The following is a 23,472-nucleotide window of genomic DNA, read 5'->3' as shown; positions in this document are numbered from 1 at the left end:
CTCAGTGTCCGATGATGATGATGACGCAACTAGGGGTTGAATCTGCGCGCAAAGATCAAAAGCGGTCATTGAGCTGGTCTCGTCGATTAGGTAATCGAGGGGTGCACAGGTGAATGCAATTGTCTTTTTTTCTCGTGTACAGTTCACTGGAGCTGCAGTAGTCGTCAGTGTGTCACAATTGGTAGACATCCCCGAGGGGGATGGGTGACAACTGCTCGAAGCCTTCAGGTGAGAGGAAAGTCGCAACAGGCCATAAAAGAAGTGGAATAAATTGACACGCAATGGCAATAGACATTGGGGATCTAATTGAACTGAGTAACACGCTCAATAGGTTGCAGGTGCCTCAATAGGTTGCAGGTTGACCGCGATCGAATCGAAGCTTTCGATTAATTGATGATGAAGCTCAATATGAAAAGACTAGAAGAAGAGATTTGAAGAGATTAACTAGTTGAAATATAGAGATACTTGTCATTGAAAACCACTTGTTGAGCTTGGATGACCACCTTCTGGTCCAGGAAGACTAGCTTCTGGTCTAGGAAGATCAGCTTCTGGTCTAGGAAGACCAGCTTCTGGTCTTGGAGTAGACCAGCTTCTGGTCTTGGAGAAGACCAGCTTCTGGTCTTGGAGAAGACCAGCTTCTGGTCTTGGAGAAGACCAGCTTCTGGTCTTGGAGAAGACCAGCTTCTGGTCTTGGATGACCAGCTTCTGGCCTTGGAAGACCAGTTTCTGGTCTTGAAGAAGTCCAGTTTCTGGTCTTGGAGAAGAACAGTATCTGGTCTTGAAGAAGAACAGCTTCTGGTATTTGAAGACCAGCTTCTGGTCTTGGAAAACCAGCTTCTGGTCAAGGAAAACTAGCTTCTGTGCTTGGAAGAACAGCTTCCGGTTTTGGAAGACCAGCTTCTGGTCTTGGAAGACCAGCTTCTGGTCTTGGAAGACCAGTTTCTGGTCTTGGAGAAAACCAGCTTCTGATCTTGGAGAAGACCAGCTTCTGGTCTTGGAGAAGACCAGCTTCTGGTCTTGGAGAAGACCAGCTTCTGGTCTTGGATGACCAGCTTCTGGCCTTGGAAGACCAGTTTCTGGTCTTGAAGAAGTCCAGTTTCTGGTCTTGGAGAAGAACAGTATCTGGTCTTGAAGAAGAACAGCTTCTGGTATTTGAAGACCAGCTTCTGGTCTTGGAGAAAACCAGCTTCTGATCTTGGAGAAGTCCAGCTTCTGGTCTTGGAGAAGACCAGCTTCTGGTCTTGGAGAAGACCAGCTTCTGGTCTTGGAGAAGACCAGCTTCTGGGCTTGGAAGAACAGCTTCTGGTCTTGGAAGACCAGCTTCTGGTCTAGGAAGATCAGCTTCTGGTCTAGGAAGATCAGCTTCTGGCCTTGGAAGACCAGTTTCTGGTCTTGGTGAAGTCCAGCTTCTGGTCTTGGAGAAGACCAGCTTCTGGTCTTGGAGAAGAACAGTTTCTGTTTATGGAAAAGACCAGCTTCTGGTCTTGGAAAACCAGCTTCTGGTCTTGGAAGACCAGCTTCTGGTCTTGGAAGACCAGCTTCTGGTCTTGGAAGACCAGCTTCTGGTCTTGGAAGACCAGCTTCTGGTCTTGGAAGACCAGCTTCTGGTCTTGGAAGACCAGCTTCTGGTCTTGGAAGACCAGTTTCTGGTCTTGGAGAAAACCAGCTTCTGATCTTGGAGAAGCCCAGCTTCTGGTCTTGGAGAAGACCAGCTTCTGGTCTTGGAGAAGACCAGCTTCTGGTCTTGGAAGATCAGCTTCTGGTCTAGGAAGACCAGCTTCTGGGCTTGAAAGACCAGCTTCTGGCCTTGGAAGACCAGCTTCTGGTCTTGAAGAAGTCCAGTTTCTGGTCTTGGAGAAGAACAGTATCTGGTCTTGGAGATGAACAGCTTCTGGTATTTGAAGACCAGCTTCTGGTCTTGGAAAACCAGCTTCTGGTCAAGGAAAACTAGCTTCTGTGCTTGGAAGAACAGCTTCCGGTTTTGGAAGACCAGCTTCTGGTCTTGGAAGACCAGCTTCTGGTCTTGGAAGACCAGTTTCTGGTCTTGGAGAAAACCAGCTTCTGATCTTGGAGAAGACCAGCTTCTGGTCTTGGAGAAGACCAGCTTCTGGTCTTGGAGAAGACCAGCTTCTGGTCTTGGAGAAGACCAGCTTCTGGTCTTGGAAGATCAGCTTCTGGTCTAGGAAGACCAGCTTCTGGGCTTGAAAGACCAGCTTTCTGGATGACCAGTTTCTGGTATTAGAGAAGTCCAGCTTCTGGTCTTGGAGAAGACCAGCTTCTGGTCTTGGAGAAGACCAGCTTCTGGGCTTGGAAGAACAGCTTCTGGTCTTGGAAGACCAGCTTCTGGTCTAGGAAGATCAGCTTCTGGTCTAGGAAGATCAGCTTCTGGCCTTGGAAGACCAGTTTCTGGTCTTGGTGAAGTCCAGCTTCTGGTCTTGGAGAAGACCAGCTTCTGGTCTTGGAGAAGAACAGTTTCTGTTTATGGAAAAGACCAGCTTCTGGTCTTGGAAGACCAGCTTCTGGGCTTGGAAGACCAGCTTCTGGCCTGGGAAGACCAGTTTCTTGTCTTGGAGAAGAACAGTTTCTGGTCATAGAGAAGAACAGCTTCTGGTCTTGGAGAAGACCAGCTTCTGGTCTTGGAGAAGACCAGCTTCTAGTCTTTGAAAACCAGCTTCTGGTCTTGGAAGACCAGCTTCTGGTCTTGGAAGACCAGTTTATGGTCTTGGAAGACCAGTTTCTGGTCTTGGAAGACCAGTTTCTGGTCTTGGAAGACCAGTTTCTGGTCTTGGAAGACCAGTTTCTGGTCTTGGAAGACCAGCTTCTGGGCTTGGAAGACCAGCTTCTGGCCTGGGAAGACCAGTTTCTTGTCTTGGAGAAGAACAGTTTCTGGTCATAGAGAAGAACAGCTTCTGGTCTTGGAGAAGACCAGCTTCTGGTCTTGGAGAAGACCAGCTTCTGGTCTTGGATGACCAGCTTCTGGCCTTGGAAGACCAGTTTCTGGTCTTGAAGAAGTCCAGTTTCTGGTCTTGGAGAAGAACAGTATCTGGTCTTGAAGAAGAACAGCTTCTGGTATTTGAAGACCAGCTTCTGTTCTTGGAAAACCAGCTTCTGGTCAAGGAAAACTAGCTTCTGGGCTTGGAAGAACAGCTTCTGGTCTTGGAAGACCAGCTTCTGGTCTTGGAAGACCAGCTTCTGGTCTTGGAAGACCAGTTTCTGGTCTTGGAAGACCAGTTTCTGGTCTTGGAAGACCAGTTTCTGGTCTTGGAAGACCAGTTTCTGGTCTTGGAAGACCAGCTTCTGGTCTTGGAAGACCAGCTTCTGGTCTTGGAGAAGACCAGCTTCTGGTCTTGGAGAAGACCAGCTTCTGGTCTTGGATGACCAGCTTCTGGCCTTGGAAGACCAGTTTCTGGTCTTGAAGAAGTCCAGTTTCTGGTCTTGGAGAAGAACAGTATCTGGTCTTGAAGAAGAACAGCTTCTGGTATTTGAAGACCAGCTTCTGTTCTTGGAAAACCAGCTTCTGGTCAAGGAAAACTAGCTTCTGGGCTTGGAAGAACAGCTTCTGGTCTTGGAAGACCAACTTCTGGTCTTGGAAGACCAGCTTCTGGTCTAGGAAGATCAGCCTCTGGTGTAGGAAGACCAGCTTCTGATCTTGGAAAACCAGCTTCTGGTCTTGGAAGACCAGCTTCTGGTCTTGGAAGACCAGTTTCTGGTCTTGGAAGACCAGCTTCTGGTCTTGGAAGACCAGCTTCTGGTCTTGGAGAAGACCAGCTTCTGGGCTTGGAAGACCAGCTTCTGGTCTTGGAAGACCAGTTTCTGGTCTTGGAGAAAACCAGCTTCTGATCTTGGAGAAGACCAGCTTCTGGTCTTGAAGAAGTCCAGTTTCTGGTCTTGGAGAAGAACAGTATCTGGTCTTGGAGATGAACAGCTTCTGGTATTTGAAGACCAGCTTCTGGTCTTGTAAAACCAGCTTCTGGTCAAGGAAAACTAGCTTCTGTGCTTGGAAGACCAGCTTCTGGTCTTGGAAGACCAGCTTCTGGTCTTGGAAGACCAGTTTCTGGTCTTGGAGAAAACCAGCTTCTGATCTTGGAGAAGACCAGCTTCTGGTCTTGGAGAAGACCAGCTTCTGGTCTTGGAGAAGACCAGCTTCTGGGCTTGGAAGAACAGCTTCTGGTCTTGGAAGACCAGCTTCTGGTCTAGGAAGATCAGCTTCTGGTCTAGGAAGATCAGCTTCTGGCCTTGGAAGACCAGTTTCTGGTCTTGGTGAAGTCCAGCTTCTGGTCTTGGAGAAGACCAGCTTCTGGTCTTGGAGAAGAACAGTTTCTGTTTATGGAAAAGACCAGCTTCTGGTCTTGGAAGACCAGCTTCTGGGCTTGGAAGACCAGCTTCTGGCCTGGGAAGACCAGTTTCTTGTCTTGGAGAAGAACAGTTTCTGGTCATAGAGAAGAACAGCTTCTGGTCTTGGAGAAGACCAGCTTCTAGTCTTTGAAAACCAGCTTCTGGTCTTGGAAGACCAGCTTCTGGTCTTGGAAGACCAGTTTCTGGTCTTGGAAGACCAGTTTCTGGTCTTGGAAGACCAGCTTCTGGTCTTGGAAGACCAGCTTCTGGTCTTGGAGAAGACCAGCTTCTGGGCTTGGAAGAACAGCTTCTGGGCTTGGAAGAACAGCTTCTGGTCTTGGAAGACCAGCTTCTGGTCTAGGAAGATCAGCTTCTGGTCTAGGAAGATCAGCTTCTGGCCTTGGAAGACCAGTTTCTGGTCTTGGTGAAGTCCAGCTTCTGGTCTTGGAGAAGACCAGCTTCTGGTCTTGGAGAAGAACAGTTTCTGTTTATGGAAAAGACCAGCTTCTGGTCTTGGAAGACCAGCTTCTGGTCTTGGAAGACCAGTTTCTGGTCTTGGAAGACCAGTTTCTGGTCTTGGAAGACCAGTTTCTAATCTTGAAAGACCAGTTTCTGGTCTTGGAAGACCAGCTTCTGGTCTTGGAAGACCAGCTTCTGGTCTTGGAAGACTAGCTTTTGGCCTGGGAAGACCAGTTTCTTGTCTTGGAGAAGACCAGCTTCTGGTCTTGGAGAAGACCAGCTTCTGGTCTTGGAGAAGACCAGCTTCTGGTCTAGGAAGATCAGCTTCTGGTCTAGGAAGATCAGCTTCTGGCCTTGGAAGACCAGTTTCTGGTCTTGGTGAAGTCCAGCTTCTGGTCTTGGAGAAGACCAGCTTCTGGTCTTGGAGAAGAACAGTTTCTGTTTATGGAAAAGACCAGCTTCTGGTCTTGGAAGACCAGCTTCTGGGCTTGGAAGAGCAGCTTCTGGCCTGGGAAGACCAGTTTCTTGTCTTGGAGAAGAACAGTTTCTGGTCATAGAGAAGAACAGCTTCTGGTCTTGGAGAAGACCAGATTCTAGTCTTTGAAAACCAGCTTCTGGTCTTGGAAGACCAGCTTCTGGTCTTGGAAGACCAGTTTCTGGTCTTGGAAGACCAGTTTCTAATCTTGGAAGACCAGTTTCTGGTCTTGGAAGACCAGCTTCTGGTCTTGGAAGACCAGCTTCTGGTCTTGGAGAAGACCAGCTTCTGGTCTTGGAGAAGACCAGCTTCTGGTCTTGGAGAAGACCAGCTTCTGGTCTTGGAGAAGACCAGCTTCTGGTCTTGGAGAAGATCAGCTTCTGGTCTTGGAAAACCAGCTTCTGGTCAAGGAAGATCAGCTTCTGATATTGGAAGACCAGCTTCTGGTCTTGGAAGACCAGCTTCTGATATTGGAAGACAACCTTTTGCTCTTCGAAGACCACATTTAAGTCCTGGAAAACCTTTAGGTCTTGGAAGTCCACCTTTTGGTTATGAAGGACCACCATTTGGTCTTGGAAGTTTCTGGTCTTGGTAGACCAGCTTCTTGTCTATTCACATCGTCAATCAATTCCTGTTATTCAAAATTTCAAACATAATCATTTACAAATACATAATCTTGAATATAATTTCTAGAAGAATCAGGTTAATGGCAAGACTTGCATCAATACTTGTCAGCTTATTAATTTTTCGAATCTTTCTCAACACGTCATTAATTTCCCCGTACGTCTCGACGACGATAATGGCTGTGTAGATTAAAGAGACTAATGTTTACACGGAAACCTATAACGAAAACATTCGCAGCATTCATTCGTAACTCGAACCAAGCTTGGCACTCGAAAGTCGAAACCAATTACGCCGCCGCGAACGACGACTTTTCAAGATCCCAGCTAGCGAACGCGTGTCCACACATTACCTATACGCCAACTAAAACGATATCCAACAACGATCACTTTTCCCCGTTCATAGTTTTAAGTAGTGCCAGCGTAAACAGCCGCAATCATTTTAGTTGGGGGAGGAATGTCGGCAAAATAGTTTGTGAAATTTGAAAGGAGGGTTGATTCATGTTTCTCGTTCAGGTCCCCAGCTACTAGCTACTACGCTATAGAGTCGAAGAAAGAAGAGAATGTCCACCGCGATCGAGTACACTTTCTGAGGGGGCTGAGTTGTGCAGAAGTGAGGAGGCGTGTGTCACTCCAACTATCTTCGTCGTACGGTAATGAGCGGGCAAATCAGCTGTTCGTCTACTCTCAAACTCGAAGACACTACTGCGACCGAAAACCGGTCTAGCCAACCAAATGAGCAGTGCATCGATATAAGGAGTTGGTCCACGATCGTGTTGTGTTGGTTGTGTGGTGTGTGATGTGATATGAGGAAGTTGTTGATTGAAAAACCGGGCTTCCCCTGAGAGCAGGCGAAAGGTTTTTGGCACCATGAAAAAATAAAAATGCTCAATAGAAGAGCAAACACTGTTTTATGATAAATGAAGATATTTACCACAATTTCTGGAAATGGAGAAGTTTTTATTTTGATAACTTTTGTTTCTTATGGAGCAGATTTTAAGTTTCTATGGAGCATATTCCCTTTTTTATTGGTGAATTAAACAGCCTGCCCTGACAGCCGGGCCACCGTCATTCACTCCGACAAGAGAGAAAGAAGTGTTGAAAAAAGTGTTAAATTAATTCGATCCATACCTTCAGCTCAGCGCAGCGCAGTGCAGCACTGGTAGTGTAGAGTAGTGGCACAACAAGACAAACACAGATCGGCACATTTTCGTTTGTTTTCACGTTGGAGAAAGAAAAATGCAGCAGCCAATGAGTGAGTGTAGCTAAAAGCTAACAAAAAAAAAGGTAACATGCGCGCGTGACTTCCTCGATCGCGTGAGAGAGACCCTCCCCCCTAATCAATTGCTGTTGTGTTGAACAAAACTTCCGGAAGTGTGCAGCACCGTGCGATGAAAAAGAAAACCAGTAGCGTGTTCGAGCTGCCGCCCAAGTGTCCGGCCCTGGCGGATAAAATTACCGGCATCTTCGGCTGGCGGCACACCTACCGGGTGTCGCAGAAGCAGAAGGGCATCCCGCACTGCCACCAGTACCTGCACAAGACGTACTCGCTGAACCTGCCGCGGAAGACGGTAAGATCAACTTCTGGAAGTGTATGAGGTGTTATTTTTTACGTTGAGTATTGATTTTGATGCCAGCTGTTTGATGACATACACAATAATGTTCTCGATAAAAATCTTACACTAACAAATAGCAGTATGTATAAATTTCATACAGAATAGTCAACTCTAGAAGGTATAATGTTGTTACATAATCAATAATTCAGCAGAAACTTTTCTCAGAATCACAAATGTACATGGCCTTACCATATTCACAACGAACGGTGCTGATAGTGTAATAACTATTGCTTCAGCGTCTGAAGCAGGAAGGCATGAGTTAAATCCCTGGTCCGTTTCTTCTTTTTATTTGTGATTCTCCTTATACTAATGTAGGGAGTCGTTGCCAGTTATGGACCCTTTGCGTATTAGGCAGCAGTTTCATACAAAATATTTGATCTCAGGTTCATAAATACAGATATTTGAACAGTTTTGTAAATGAAACAACACAAGAGTGCATATTTCATTGGAAAATCGAATGATTTTGTATATTTTAGAGGCGTACTAAAAAGTAAAAACATGGAGCTTGATGTTAGTCTGCTCAAAACGTACAGTATTGGACAAAACATTTGCAACTTTTTCGATTTTCCATACAAAATGACCAACTTTGGTAAGCTATATCTCAGTTATTTATAGACCGATTTGAATGAAATTTTGACAGAACATCAGACATAACTTGAATTTTAACATATATTTTTGAGTAATTTTTCCAATCACAAGTTCAAAAGCAGTAACGGTTTGACTAAAGTCAATTTTTTGTCGATTTTTTATAAATGACGTAACTAAACATATTGAAGGAATAGCTTCATGGTATCTTCAGCAAAGTTGTAGGTTTTAACGAGGTGAACAAGTTTGCTGAAGACAGTTTTTGTGTAGGGCTATCAGATTTTGAGATAAATAGTTTTGAATTTTTCGTCGAAAATTACACTTTAGATAAACCGTTATAATTTATAAACCCGTAATTGGAAAAATCACTCAAAAATATATGTTAAAATTCAAGTTATCTCTGATGTTCTGTGAAAATTTCATTCAAATCGGACGATAAATAACTGAGTTCTAGCTTACCAAAGTTGGTTATTTTGTATGGAAAATTGAAAAAGTTGCAAATGTTTTGTCCAATACTGTATATCCATCTGAGATATAATTGCGGAAAAGCGTCGAGAACGAATTTCAGCTACTAAGGAGTCCATTACTAGCATCAAAACCCTACTATCTCTATCCATTCTCTGTCATCCTTCATGATTTGATTTATTCATGTTAATTCGGTTGTTCTGATAATTATCATTTCTATCAATCGCTAGAAGTGGAAAAAAACGAATTATCGTTGTTTCTTTTACATACAGGTCTAAACATTCAACCAAACCGCGTAACACAGTCTATCCATCGCTAGCAAAACCATTCACTTGACTTAAGCACATTTCCGAAAAATTATGTGATTTTACGTCAATTGGATGCACATAGAAGAAGCGAGTCAAATGTCGTAATTTTGTGCCGAATTTAAAATACGTTAGTATCTGCTTCGGATAATGTTAATCACAGTTCCATCGCTTTCGCGTCATTTAACACAGAAAGTTACATTTTTTTCTGTTCAATACAGCTACAAGGACGCGTTTGTATGTCGTTCCATCACTTACGTCATAAGAGTGTGTATATGTGAATACTGTGGAAGTATAATCAAAGTTCTATCCTCAATAGATTCAAGGACGTGGCCAGCGCCATTATAAATAGGGCTACTGTGATTGTACATTGAAGGTGCAACGTCTACTCCAAGAGCCACCAAGCTGGTTTTCTGTGATTGATTGGTAATCAAAAAGGAAAAAATTGCTAACTTTCATATAAAATGGCCATATTTGGAGACCTGTAGTTTTGTGTGTGACGATCCGAATGAAATTTTGGCGGGGAGCAAAAAATAACGTAATTGTACTACATTTCTTGGATTTTAATATTTTTATACTATATATTACATGTTTCAAAGTTTTGACAATTTAAAATAGGGCACTTGCAGCCTTTGTTTAGTGTGCCCAACGGAACTCTTTGATTTTGCTAGGAAACGTTTCGTAACGTGTTTCCCGTTTCAAACCGTTACCCAGCAAAAACAAAAGGGGCCGTTGGGCACACTTTTGTTTGCTGCAAGCTTAACGAAAATATATTACAAAATCATACATCTTATATTTGTTTGTGTTAGGACTGGGCCGGATTACATATTAGGAATATAAAAATTCACCAAGATTATTATTGTATGTTTTGGATGAATGCAATACTGACCCGTTCTTAAGTCATAGAAACAACATTCCATTCTTATTCATATTGATTCGAAACCGTCTAAAACGTGAAGGCTTGTATACAATTGCTAAAATCCATCAAACATGGTAAATTCATGTCAGTTCTCCACCAAAATTTTATGTCATTCGGATAATTACACAGAACTACAGGCCTCCAAACATAACCATTTTGTATGAATTTCAGGATTTTTTTCTTTTTTTGTTTTAAACATATGTATGTATATTTTATTAGTTAATCGTTCAATTACAATTCTTATAACAGGTGGATGACAAAACATGTGAAATTTCTGGTGACAGGCCAGGGGGAATTCTACGACAAATTACATACGAAAATGTTTAACAAATTTCTGAAAGATGTTACCCTGAAAAATTTGGTAGAGTTTGTGGAAGAATTTCCAGTAAAATTCCAATCCTGAAGTAATCCCTTGGTCTGGAAGTTTTAGGTAGGGCTCCAGTAGATTTTTATGCAGAATTGCTTGACGATTTTTGGCAACAATTCTGATGGAAGACCGGCTCCAAAGGTACGTTCCCCACCAATTGGGAGATTTGTGCCATAAAATCAATCTCAGGAGTAGCTCATGAAAAAAACGTGGACGTAAGATGTAAAGAAATTGTTTGATGATTTTTTTAGAATCTCCTTTACAACGTGGTTCTCTTAGTAATTTTTGATGGAACCGGATTGTAAAACTTCTAGGCACAAGGATGGAAGGATGTACATACTACAAAACATCGATTGTTATTTCTGGTGTAAACCAAGAAGAGTTTTTCAATCTCATGTCATTCATGAAACAATTTTCGCATTCAATAAAGCATAAGTTTCTTTTAAACTCACAGAAAAACTTTCGATCTTGACAAATTTTTAAAAATGAACTTCCATATTACTTCCATGACAATGGTCGTCCAGAGAGCATTTCTTAAACTTCAAATTCTTTGTACTACTAGTCTATGGATGACTTTTTGAAGTCGAATGTATTTCATTTGCCGTTTTTTTAAGCTATCTCTTTTCTTTCAAAAGTTAACAAGGTTTTTTTTCATTAAAATATGGCACAAACTTCTATTGTTTGATATAATACAGGAAAGTTGCTGTCATAATATTATACTAAACCTGACTGTATATTGTATGCCCTGGGAAGCCAAAACAATCCTACCTCGAAAAGCTCCACGACCTGAAGGGTTTTGATCCAATATTTGCTACAGTTGTGTTCAGAATAATAGTAGTAAAAGACAATTTTCTTACAAAATGCTTAACTTTGGCATGAAATTGAGCACATTTGGACTTATCTGTCTAAAGTACATGCGGATTGCAAGTATGCTAAAGTAGAGCTACTATTATTTCGAACACAACTGTATGGAAACTGAAAGCCATCGAAGCAAATTTTAATATCAAGTTCGATTTTACATATTCGAATCCCCGAGTTGTGGAATTTTGAGACGTTTCGATAGAAAATACGCAAAGTGCTCGATTCCCGCTTCAGCCATTGAAGCTTTTCGTCAAGAATGTTAATCGGCTGTGCCATAATAGCACCCTTGTCCGTTGTCTTGTGTTAAGTTATAGTCTGTGCAGCTAAATGGCTGAAGACGCTATCCGCATCTTTTTTTTTTTTATTTGGAGCAATACAAACAAATTGCTTTCAAAATATTATTCGTTGTAAATTGGGAAGGTGTACCGGTATTCGCCATGTACCAGTTATTCGCCACCCCGAATTATTTACCGTTTTACGACATATATGGTGCCCAATTGCTTAGTGTTCGCTAAATTGCTTTTAAATGATACGGAAACATTCTTGGAAACTGCAAAATTTTCTCAGAAAATAATTGAAAAAAATCATTTTCCTTAAAATGTTTGCTCCTTTGCACCTATTTTTCGCCATGAAGTTCCTGATTCGCCACCCTCCATAAAAAATCAACGTAGGTGGCAAATTCAGGAACCGAAATTAAAATTGTGGCGAATACTGGTACAAGTGGTCCAGTATTCGCCACCCCCATTTTTAATACAAAAACAAAGTTTCTGATTAGTTTACTGAGCATGGATTGAAAGTGTTCGTTTGTTCAATGTATTGATAGTAACCGAAGGTCTTTTGATTTATGTATAAACAATATTTTTCCTTAAGGTGGCCAAAACTGGTACACCTCCCCTACCATCTGTTAATTTTGCTGCTCCTTTTTAAAGTTTTGAGCCTGCAAATGGATGTTTTTGGAATTCTAGGAGCTAAAATATGCAATCTTCCACAAATAGTGCCAGAATTACGCTAATATCATTTAAATAAGTACTATAAAATTAGTCAGGTGGCTATGTTGTATTATCTATAGGGGGAGATCCCACAGTACCGGACACTTATTAAGCCACTAAATTCATAATTCGAAAAATATTGAATTTAATGGGCTTGTGTTACCCATTTATGATAAATATTATCATTTTTATAGTGTATAAAAATAAATTTGAAAACATAAATATGAATTTTGACACTGCATTTTAATGATGAATTATAGTACTAAATTTATCGATCTTGAAAGGTGGCACCCAATACCGGACACGATAGGTCCCGCTTACCCCGGGTATTAAGATATTTTGGGACAAGTTAGACCATAGAAATTTTCATATGAAATGAAAAGAAAATACCTGTTTATCATAAGTGGCTTGGAATAATACTTAAAGTTGTACGTTACCGTTGGTAATTCGATGTATGACACAATTATTTTTTGCTAGCCAATGCAGAACGTGAAACGTGTCACAATTTATCATGCAAGTTGTAAATGGCACTGAACTGACAACTGTTACAAAGAGCTCATGGTAAAAAAATAACAATATTTTTTGTACTAAATACATTCCTTTTTATTGTATCTTCAACTTTCTAGAAGAATACCTGCTTGGAAAACTTTTCCTAAACGAGCTATGACGGAAGGTCCCACTTACCCCGTATTCTCACTTGCCCCGGGGTACCTTATTTTGAGACACTGATGTAATAATTACAAAGATATCATATAACAAATCAAGCTGTCCGAAGCTGAGGGACAGGAAATTCTTAACCGAAATTGTAATTTGGCCATATTTACTTCAATTATGGTACAAAATACATTCATACTATCAAATTAGGATTTTTCATACTCAAAATAATTATAAAACAGGGTCAAAATTAAGAAAATACGTCAATTTTTAAAATATTTTCAAACTTTTCTACTTATTTAAAAAGGCATGTATATTTCAAGGATGTGTTATTCTACGCAAACATTAGTCTACATAAGAGCTTTCTTTTCTACTAATACACCATCTTGATTGGACCATGATTTCTCAATGTTTCGACTTTGTCCGGTATTGGGTGCTGTCCGGCACTGGGGGATCTCCCCCTATAGAAGAACTCCTGATGGAATCCTCATAGCGACTCCTGTTTAAATTTCTGGAGTTATTCCTGATAAGATTCCTGAAGGAATCCCTGATGGAATCCTTTGAGGAACTCTTTTTTTGTATGGTATCCAGTTGAAGCTGCCTGACAGCTTAACTTGTCAAGGCTGAACCCTCGGTCTGGCTTTTGCCAAGTTTCCTCTCTACCAGGACCAATACTCAGTTGGACTAGGCTACACAGAAAAAAAAACCATGTATTTAAATTTCAGCGTAAAATCATGCACATAAAGGGAATGCCATAAAGGGGGCCCAGATAGCCGTAGCGGGGCATAGAGTATCTTCGTACTTGCCACACGATATACGCATGCAAAAATGGTCATTGGAATAGTAAGCTCTCAGTTAATAACTGTGGAAGTGCTCATAAGAACACTAAGTTGAGAAGCAGGCTCTGTCCTAGTGGGGACGTAATGCCAGAAAGAAGAAAGGGAATGCCAGATATGTCGCAAGTTTACATGTCACATCGTGTAAAATTACAATAACATAATGTAAGTTTCCGCTACACATCGTGTAATCTAGCATGGACTCTAACCGATTACGCGACAATTCGCATAAATTTACATGATGTTGATGTAATTTTACACGATGTGTCATGTAAATTTGCGACATATCTGGCATTCCCTTCATGTGCATGATTTTGCGTTGAAATTCACATGGATTTTTCTTTCTGTGTATGGTGCCCACATGAACACTGTTTTTTTATTCGTATTGTGACGTGATAGTTTTTGTAAAATACCCATATTCCCTTGCTTCTGAGAAAAGAAAGCATTGTGAAAATCAGCAGCTCCATCAGAATTTGTTTGTCATTACTTATACTGTCAAGTCGAAATTGTTTTGAATAATTTGTCATTTAAGTGCTATTCTGATTACTCCTGTCTTTTTCGTAAGATTAGGTCGTCAAGTTTTAACAAAATTAGGCTATTTAGTAGTAGTTCAAGTTAATTTCATTTTTTGTTGTTAAAAGTATTTATTGGTCATTACGTTCATATATCCTTAAAGAAAAAAATCACTTTCCTTGTCTGTTCAATTTCTCGAAACTAGCAAGAGTAAAGTTACCTTAGGCTTCTATTACAGTCTCGTACAAGATTCACTTTTCGGTGGCAAATGCAATGCTTCACAACGCCTACTTTCTACTTGTAAATTTTGTGAAAATGAAGATGAAATTAGATTATTTAAACCGTTGTTACAAAAGAAATATTTCTTATTATGGCAATGTAAAAACCATATTAAAATAAGATTGTCGCCACTTATTTCTACTCAGTGAATCTACTAGTCATTTTCTTAAGAGTTCCTAAGCATTCCCTACGTCGTATATGATAAAGATGTGTCTAGCTAGCTAATAGTAAGAGTGGCTACGGATCATTCTGGTTAGCAAAAGGCAAACTGAACGTCACCAATAGTATTAATGTCCACTTCGAATAGATTAATTATTTGAAATGGGCATCAATTCTATCAATGACGCAGAATGTCCGTTGGATCACATCCGAGATATTATTGCGTCTATGCCATATGAATTATGACGCGGCTTTAAGCAAAAAATGCCAAAATGTGATACCACCACTACAGGTTACGCCTTTGGTCATATGGGCTAATGGATTATGCCCTCCCATCGCGGCAAGGTCACATAACCAAGGGGAGGGTAATCCTTTGAGGAACTCCTTATAAAATCCCTAAGAAGAAAGAAGTATTTGAGGAACTCCTGATCTTTGGAAGAATTCCAGGTGGAATCTCTGAAGGAACTTCTGATGGAATTTCTAGAAGAATTTTTGATGACATCTCTGGAGGAATTCCACGTGATATCTCTAAAGCAACTCTTGATGGAATCCCTGAAGGAACTCCCGATTGAATCCCCAGAAGGACTCAGATGAAAGCCCTAAAAGTACTCCTGATGGAATCCCTGGAAGAGCTCCTGATGGAATTCTCAGAGGAATTTCAAAAGATATTCTTGAAGGAAGTTCTGATGGAATCATTGGAGAAACTCATTATGAGATCCCTAGAAGAACTCCTGATAGAATCCCGTCGAATCTGTGAAGGAACTCCTGATGGAATCCCCAGAGAAACTCCTGTAGAAATGCTAGAGGAACTTCTGATAGAATCCCTAGAGGTGGAATCCCTGAAGAAACTCCTGGTAGGATCCCTAGATGATTTTCTGTTGAATTCCCAAGAAGAACTCTTGATGGAATCTCTAGAGAAATTTCCGATAGAACCCCTAGAGGAACTTCCGATGGAAACTCTAGAGGACCTTCCGATAGAAATCTTAGGAGGTCTACCAATGGAATTCCTAGAAGGGCTCCTGATAGAAACCCTGAAGGAACCCCTGATGGAACCGTTCGTGGAATTCATGATAGAATCTTTAGGAGTACTCCTGATGGAATTTAACCCCAGAGTAACTCCTGATTCCTAGAGAAAGTACTGATGGAATCCCTGTAGGAAATATCGATGGGAGTTCCTGGAGGAATATCTTTCAGAAGGAATTTCTAAAGGAATCCTTACAAGTATTCCTAATTAAATCACTTGGCAATATCTAGATTAGATTTCTGGAGGAACACCTGGTGGAATCATTAAGGATGTACCGATAAGGACATTCCTGCAGCTTCACCTGAAGGAATTACTGGTGAAATTCCTGCTGGAATTCTTGTAGGAATTCCTGGTACAATCCCTGGAGGAATTCCTTGTTGAACTTTAGATGGAATCACTGTTAGAACTGCTGGTGGATTTACTAAACAAATAGGTCAAAGATTGTGGGAAAACGCTAGTAAAGTATATAGAAACAACTCAAGAGCGCATGTTTGCTAGATCACCGTCGACTCTGCGTGTGATTTTTTGTAGAAATCATTGAAGAAATCTCTGAAGCATTTTTCGTGGAATTTCTGTAGCAACCCGTGGTGGAAATCTTGGAAGAATTTCTGGTGGAATTAATCCTAGAGGAATATCTGGTAAAATTCCCGAAGTAACCTCTTGTTCAATTCTTGGAGCCATACCTGGGGTAATGGCTGGAAGCATCCCTGGTGGAATTGTGGAGGAATCCATGGTGGTATTCTCGGAAAAATTTCTGGAGGAGTTTCTCATGTTGTTCCTGGAAATATTTTTGAATGATTTTTTTTTGGAATACCTGATAGAATAACTGGTGGAATTTCTGAAAGTATGGTATTCCTGGAGCAAGAACTGTTGCAATTTCAGTAGTAATTCTTCTTCTTCTGGAGGAATCCATGAAGTTCCGCTTGGTATCCCTAGACCCTTTTAAAACCGATCGCTAGAATCCAGTAGCGGTCATAGATTCCAGCAGGGTGTCTACTACCTGAAAAAACCTGGAAAACCTGGAATTATCAGGGAATTTTATTCAACCTGGAAAAAACCTGGAATTCTCAGGGAATTTCGATCACAATCAGGGAAATTATTTTGAAGCAGTAATTCATGATAGAATATGTTCACGACAAAGAATTTTTGCGTTATAACCTAGAGCTATCATTAATTGCCAGAAAACTATCTTCATTCGAAAAAAATTCGGCTGCGCCGCACAGTATTTCGATCGGCCGAAATCGTGAACTTAATTCTGTAGCACCTTTAAACGGATTAAAGTGCTATTTGGTTACTTGAAATGTACGAAAAAACGCAAAAATCTCAAGTAAAAAATAGTTGTGGGGCGAGCCATTTCGTAAAGCGTCATTTCTCGAGACTAAGAGCTTTCTTCAAAAATGTATTTGGAACCTATTGGTTATGCGTAATGATGAAGAATGTGTCAAAAAGAAGAAAAAGAAGAAGTATGGAGCCACATAGCCCTCTACCTATCATATAACTAAGTACTACATGGTAATAAGAGTCATTGATGAAACTTCCTCTAAGTAAAAGGGATACTCGTGGATACTAATAACACTATCGACATTTACAACTACTAATGATGTATTATGAACCCTTCTAGGTTACATCTGCCACCACCCGCCACCCGAATAAATACACGGACCCCAAAAATGACTGATTTTTGCACTTAAATGGTTGTAACTGCTTTTCCTTGATCTTTAGAAACCTAGTGTCTTCTATAGAATGATTCATTTTGACTGTTTACACAATTTTGTAGAACATTGTTGCTACCGAAAACTTCGCATTTTCAAAATATACGATAAAAGCTAGTTTTGGAAATGAGGCTGAATACACACTAGGTGTCTTTGGCAAAGTTGTTTGTATTTTAATTATCTACAACTATGCCGAAGACATCATATTTAAAGATCGTCATTTAAAAAAAAAAAATAGTTTCGCAGCGCCACCCGTGGCAAAGTTGCGAACTAACATTTACCGTCAATATATGCGCTATAATTTTAGAAAATTTTCGTCCGAAGACACCATCCCGAAAAAATCACTTTTAAAGGTGCTACAGAAATAAGTTCACGATTTCGGCCGATCGAAATACTGTGCGCCGCTCTCCAAAAACTATATGAGCTGTTCAGTGAGAATTCTTTCGAGTATGAAATTTCATCAGCTTAAACATGTTTGATGTTTTAAATGTATCTAAATTTATTCGGTAAAGGATTAACATATCTAGGGCTGGTAGCAGGTTTCTTTTTACATACAATTTTTTTGCAAGTCTCTAAAAAGTCTCTATTTTTGATAAAAGGTGTCTGAAGTCTCTATTTTAACCAAAATAGTATCTAAAGTCTCTTTTCTTTCCTTATCTTGCTTGCAGATAACTGAGATGCAAAATTTCTTCTCGTATTTCTCGAGAACAGCCTCAGGAAATATCCTTGTGGTTTCTTCAAAGATTTTATGATGAATTTTTCAAGAAATTGCTTCAGCATTTTTTTCATAGGATGCTTACAGGAGTTCCTCCATAATTTGCTTCAGGAAATCCTTGAACATTTCAACGTTAATACCTCTAGAAATTTTTCTCAAGCAGTACTTTGAACAAAGACTATCTTAGGACTTCCTCCAGATATTTTTTCACTAACAATCCAACCGAATTCTACAGTCGTTAATCAAAGAGATATCCAAAGTTTCCCACAGAATTTCTCCCAAGAAAACTTGACAAGAATTTCAACGCCATTTCGTCTTCGGTTATTCCAAAGAATAGATCCAAAAGTTCCTCGAGGGGTTATTCGAGTCAATATATTGAGAACATTTCAAATAATTTCCTCAATTCGACCTGTGTTTCATTATTAAGTTTCTTTAGAGTTTTTTTTTTCTAGGAATTTCTCCAGCATTTCATCCAAGGATCACTGGAGTTCATCCAAACATTTTGAAATGAATTTCTCAAAAAATCCCCATGGAATATTGAAAAGTTCTTTTAAGGTTCCACACATTTTAACACCACAGCAATTTTTTCTATGAAATCCTTCGACTGTAGAAACGATTATTCCTACACAATTTTCTAGTAATTTCGTCCAGTGTTGCAGGAGATCCTGCGCAATATCCTGCGAGATATTATGATTTTTCTTTTTTTTTTTATTATCGTAGCAATAATCTTGGAAATCTTCTAAAAGTTCTTCAAGAGTAAGTCTTCCTGAAAATCCTCTTTAATCAAGGGTGGCCTAAGAAATTATATAAGTAACTGTAACAGAAGATAGCCATAAATTTACGTCAAGGATTTTTTTTTTAATTCTCAGCTCTCTGGGAAATTACATTCAAATTTCCTTGGTGAACTCCTGGAAGAATGCTTGAGAAAAAGGTTTTGAAAACTTCCTTGAGAAATATCTTAGAATTAATAGAAGAATTTCCGAGAAGAAATCCTAGGCGCAATCCTGAAGGAATCCTCAGAGAAATTTGTAGTCAAAATCTTATAAAAACTCTAAAGAACAATTTTGTAGAAAATCCTGAGAAATCCTTGGAGGCATCTGGAGAAGTTTCTAGTTGAATATTACAACATGTTTTAAACGGGAGTCTTGGAGGATGTTCTAGAAAAAACTAATTGGAGAATCACCGGATAAAATCCTCGAGGACTAAGGGATTTTTCACAAAAAATATCTGAAGGAATTTCTGATGAAAGCCTTGTGGTATTTTTTGTAATAATGTTTGGAAAAATCTTGGTTCTATTTTGAGATATAAAAAAAGAAAATTTTTGGAGGAAATCCTTAGGAAAATTTTTGGAGAGTGAATATCTTAAATATAGATATGAATCCATCCCTTTCGTAATGTCGTCGTAATACATCAATGAATGTTTGTCCTTTACTGGCATATACCAGATGTGCTGGTATGTCGTCGTAATGTCGCGAAAAATTATTTGAAAAAAAAAGTTTTAAACATATTTTCAGATAAATGTCTGGTCTGATTAAACTATTTTGTCCTGATTCCTGTTAGGTTTCGGTTTTTGATTACTGTTTTGTCTCTTTTTAATCTTTTTTTTCTGGAAAGAGGTTTCTAAATCTCATATTTTCAAAAAACTCATTCATTTTTTAAATTATTGGAAAATATTTAACATCAGAAACAAAAATTCGAAAAGTAAACTGGAACTTGAACAACAATCAATTCGAAATTTCGTAACAATAATGACTAATTTAGAACTTTTCCGAATGAAATGCAAACATTTATAATTTAATCATATTACCACAGTCAAATGTTATACGGTCGAACGCGATTACCCAGGGGCTTGATAATCCGTGTTTCTATCATAAAAAAAATGGATCCGGGATCCAAAAGTTTTACGAATTATTTGTGTTAATTTAGACTGTAGATATATTGCCACATATCCAAATAAAGTTTAATTTAGCGCTCATGAAGCTGTCTAAGTTATTCAAACGACCGATGGAAATGAATGGTACATAATTTGTACAAAAAATAATTTCAAGAAGACACATACTGATGCACTTGAAAGTTCCGTTCATTAATTTGTTTTAGACATATAAAATTACAGTATTTCTTGAACCTGGAATTATTTTTATAAAACCTGGAAAAAACCTGGAAATATTATGGAATTTCATTTTGCTAAACGAGTAGACACCCTGTCCAGGAGCTAGAACATACGATATAAATATTAGCGTCCTACGGGGCTATCCATTAATTACGTAAGGGTTTATGGGGGGAGGGGGGGTTTGAGATTTCTTACGCGCCATACAATTTATTTTGGATTTTCATACAAAAAATCTTATCATGGGGGGAGGGGGGGTTGAAAAATCCCGAGAAATGTCTTACGTAATTAATGGACCGCCCCTACCTAGGTATTCCAAGAAATGGAGATCTAATAAAATTCATTCACCAATGATTTCACTGATTAATCCTTCAGTTATCGACCTGACACAGCTGTATTCACCACATAAATATGGAAGAGCTCATCAATTTCAAATCGTTGCTTTGACTGATTTCTTTAATATGACAGGCTAAACCAACTTAGCTCATCACAAATCCATGTGATTTCACGACCCTTCGAAACAAATCGTCCAACAAACAAACCACCCTCGCACTGCGGCGTTTCTGAGTCAATAGCTCATGAAGTGCATCGCGTACGTGCCAGGTTCCATAAAATCCATACAAACAATCGCGATACCAAATGAAAAAGCTGCTCTCCATCGCTTATCTTATCTCCGCAATCCGGCACAGCACGATCCACCCAAAAAAAAAAAAAAACAGATAGATCCCCTTGAATTGGCACTTCTATTTGAGCTTCTCATTAGTGTGGTTTGTGGTTTTGCTGGAGCCGGTCCCCTCCCCCCCATCTATAAAAATCAAAGCTTGTTCAAAAGTCGTGCAATATATCGGCGGGGCTAATGACGTCATCGCCATCACCTTCGCCGTTATCAATCAAATGGGAAAAAGTGCCGCTCGGTTTGATTGCTCGTCAATTGCGGAGAATTCGACAGAGGCGACGACGACGCAAACAGGTGCTCCATGTCACATCGTATTACCGAAAAATGTTTAATTACATTCAAATCTTCATAACTAGATATAGAACGTAACTCCAGAAGAGTTATGGAGAATTGACCGCATCCAGATCTGGAATGGTGATGTAATCTGTGGGTGAAAACGCATCCCAGATTTAGGTTGATATCAGCAATTGCTTAATTATGGGTTTTCGTGCTCGGCTGGTTTACCCACAATTTCCACTCCAGTTGCTTTCCAGCTGATGAGCCGGCTCCGACACCGGCAATTATCTAAAAGTGAAAATCCTAACAAACCCTAATTGAATGGTTTCTCGCATTTCTCTTTTTTCTGTTTTTAATTCTTTTTTATTAGTACCATTTCAAACATTACAGTCAACATTAACCATTTCACACTTGGAAGAAAGCGCCAATTCCGAAGAAGCTTCCTTTCTTCCAATTTTGTCAAGTTTAGTGACAGTTTTTAAACCCACTTTTTTGGAAGAAAGTTGTAAAGTCAGATTTTCACCCTTCCCATTGTTCGTTATCGTAACCTTGTTTAGTGAGTAAACAAAATAATAAGAGACCTTCTAAGAGGGTTCTTCTCAAGACGGTGTCCAAGAAGAATTACCTCTTCAGAATCGATCATTTCCGAATTCCAGATTACCTTCCATGTTTCAAATAGTTTCTCACCTTTCCCTGGTTTTCTTTCCCTTCTTCCAGAATCCCGATTCGTGGGTCGTGGTGCACCACCTCCAGTCACAGTCCGGCATCCTCGATCCGGACGATCACATTGGCGACGTAGCGGACGACCGGGAGGAGATCATAGCCAGCTACGATGACTGCCCGGGAGGACCCGATCCGGGAGTGCCGCAAGGAGGAGGCGATGGTGCTAGTGGGAGTTCCGTAGGAACCGGCAGTCCCGACATATTCCGCTCCGAACCGGGCAAATACGGTCCGGAAAGTTCAACGCCACACATCGAGGTCACCTCGACGGAGCAACCTCCGATGGGACTGGGACTGCAGGTTCGACGAGGAAGCGAGCCATCTCTACACCAGATCGGTGTAACGGACCAGCGAAGTCCGCTGTACAACGTCAGTCCCAATGGGCACCAGGACACAAAACGGTGGTCGGCGGCGCCGGTGTGCCGAAGCGACACGGAACCACCGGAACGGCTGCTGTCGCCCTCGAACGGAGTGCCGTATCTCTCACCCGAGTGGAATGTCCTTCCGGAGGAGGAATCTCACGACAGTCTTCCGCAGCAGTTCTCCCGATCGGGGCGGCTTTCGATGCAGTTTCTCGGGGCCGAAGCCGCCAACGGGTACCGATGGATGGATGCGGCGGAGAGGGTCGCTACGACTGCGGCCTACAATGGAACGAGTGCGAATAGTAGCTTTAGCTCCAAGTCGCTGCCGAGGGAGTCGAAGCGGAAGGAACCCCTCGGGCAGGCCAATGCTTCCGTGTACGAGTCGCTGAGGGAGAAAGATGGGTGAGTACGAGATGAGATGCCGTTATTAACGTAATCCAAATTAAAAGCTTCAAATAGTTGCTCCAAGTCCCAATGTCTCTATTCAAGTGATATTTTCATTAGTTCCCTTGATTTTCAGGGCAAAATTCCCTCGAATTTCCAAGGGAAAATTCCATCTAATTTCCAGGGAAAATTCCCTCCTAACTTCAGAGAAAAACCCTAGAATTTCCAAGGGAAATTCCTTCGAATTTCCAAGGGATATTCCCTCGAATTTGCAAAGCACATTCCCTTAAATTTCCAAGGGATATTCCCTCGCCTTTCCGAGTGGAATTTCCTCGCATTTCCCAAGGGAAATTCCCCCGAATTTACAGGGGAAATTCCCCTCGAATTTCCAGGGGATTTTCCCCCGAATTTCCAGGGGCAATTCCGACAAATTTCCAGGGGAAATTCCATCGAATTTCCAGGGGAAATTCCATCGAATTTCCAGGGGAAATTCCGTCGAAATTCCAGGAGCAATTATCTTGAATTTCCTGGGGAAATTCCCTTGAAGTTCCAGGGAAAATTCCCTCGCATTTCCTGAGGAAATTACCGCGAGTTTCCTGGGGAGGTTCCTTCGAATTTCCAGGGGAAATTCCTTCGAACTTCCAGGGGAAATTCCTTCGAATTTCCAGGGAAAATTCCTTCGAATTTCCAGGGGAAATTCCTTCGAATTTCCAGGGTAAATTCTTTCGAATTTCCAGGGGAAATTCCTTCGAATTTCCAGGGGAAATTCCCTCGAATTTCCTGGGGAAATTCCCTCGAATTTCCAGCGGAAATTCCCTCGAATTTCCAGCGTAAATTCCCTCGAATTTCCAGCGGAAATTCCCTCGAATTTCCAGCGGAAATTCCCTCGAATTTCCAGCGGAAATTCCCTCGAATTTCCAGGGAAAATTCTCTCGAATTTCCAGGAGAAATTCCCTCGAATTTCCAGGGAAAATTCCTCCGAATACCTCGGGAAATTCTTTCAAATTCTCTAGGTAAATTCTTTCGAATTTACTCTGGAAATTCCTTCGAATTTACTCG

The 23,472-nt window shown here is 40.6% G+C and overlaps 1 protein-coding gene across 20 annotated transcripts in view; it reads left to right on the top strand.

Annotated features, from left to right (window-relative positions):
- The window catches only part of LOC5569475 (partitioning defective 3 homolog), a 371,758-nt gene that overhangs the window by 309,814 nt on the left and 38,472 nt on the right, over window positions 1-23,472 (top strand). For 8 of the 20 annotated variants that reach the window (XM_021838993.1, XM_021838995.1, XM_021838992.1 and 5 more), the window contains one exon: window positions 21,665-22,431. In XM_021838993.1, the coding sequence (XP_021694685.1) occupies window positions 21,665-22,431 (767 nt within the window). Of the gene's footprint in view, window positions 1-6,405; window positions 6,543-6,882; window positions 7,461-20,761; window positions 20,966-21,664; window positions 22,432-23,472 lie in introns of those variants that run through there. The other 12 variants (XR_002499157.1, XM_021838986.1, XM_021838980.1 and 9 more) reach the window with 6 other exon arrangements.

This window comes from Aedes aegypti, chromosome 1 (assembly GCF_002204515.2).
Source record: "Aedes aegypti strain LVP_AGWG chromosome 1, AaegL5.0 Primary Assembly, whole genome shotgun sequence".
NCBI lineage: Eukaryota > Metazoa > Arthropoda > Insecta > Diptera > Culicidae > Aedes > Aedes aegypti.
Note: the sequence above shows the minus strand (reverse complement) of the source record. Positions and strands in the feature narration are given on the sequence as shown.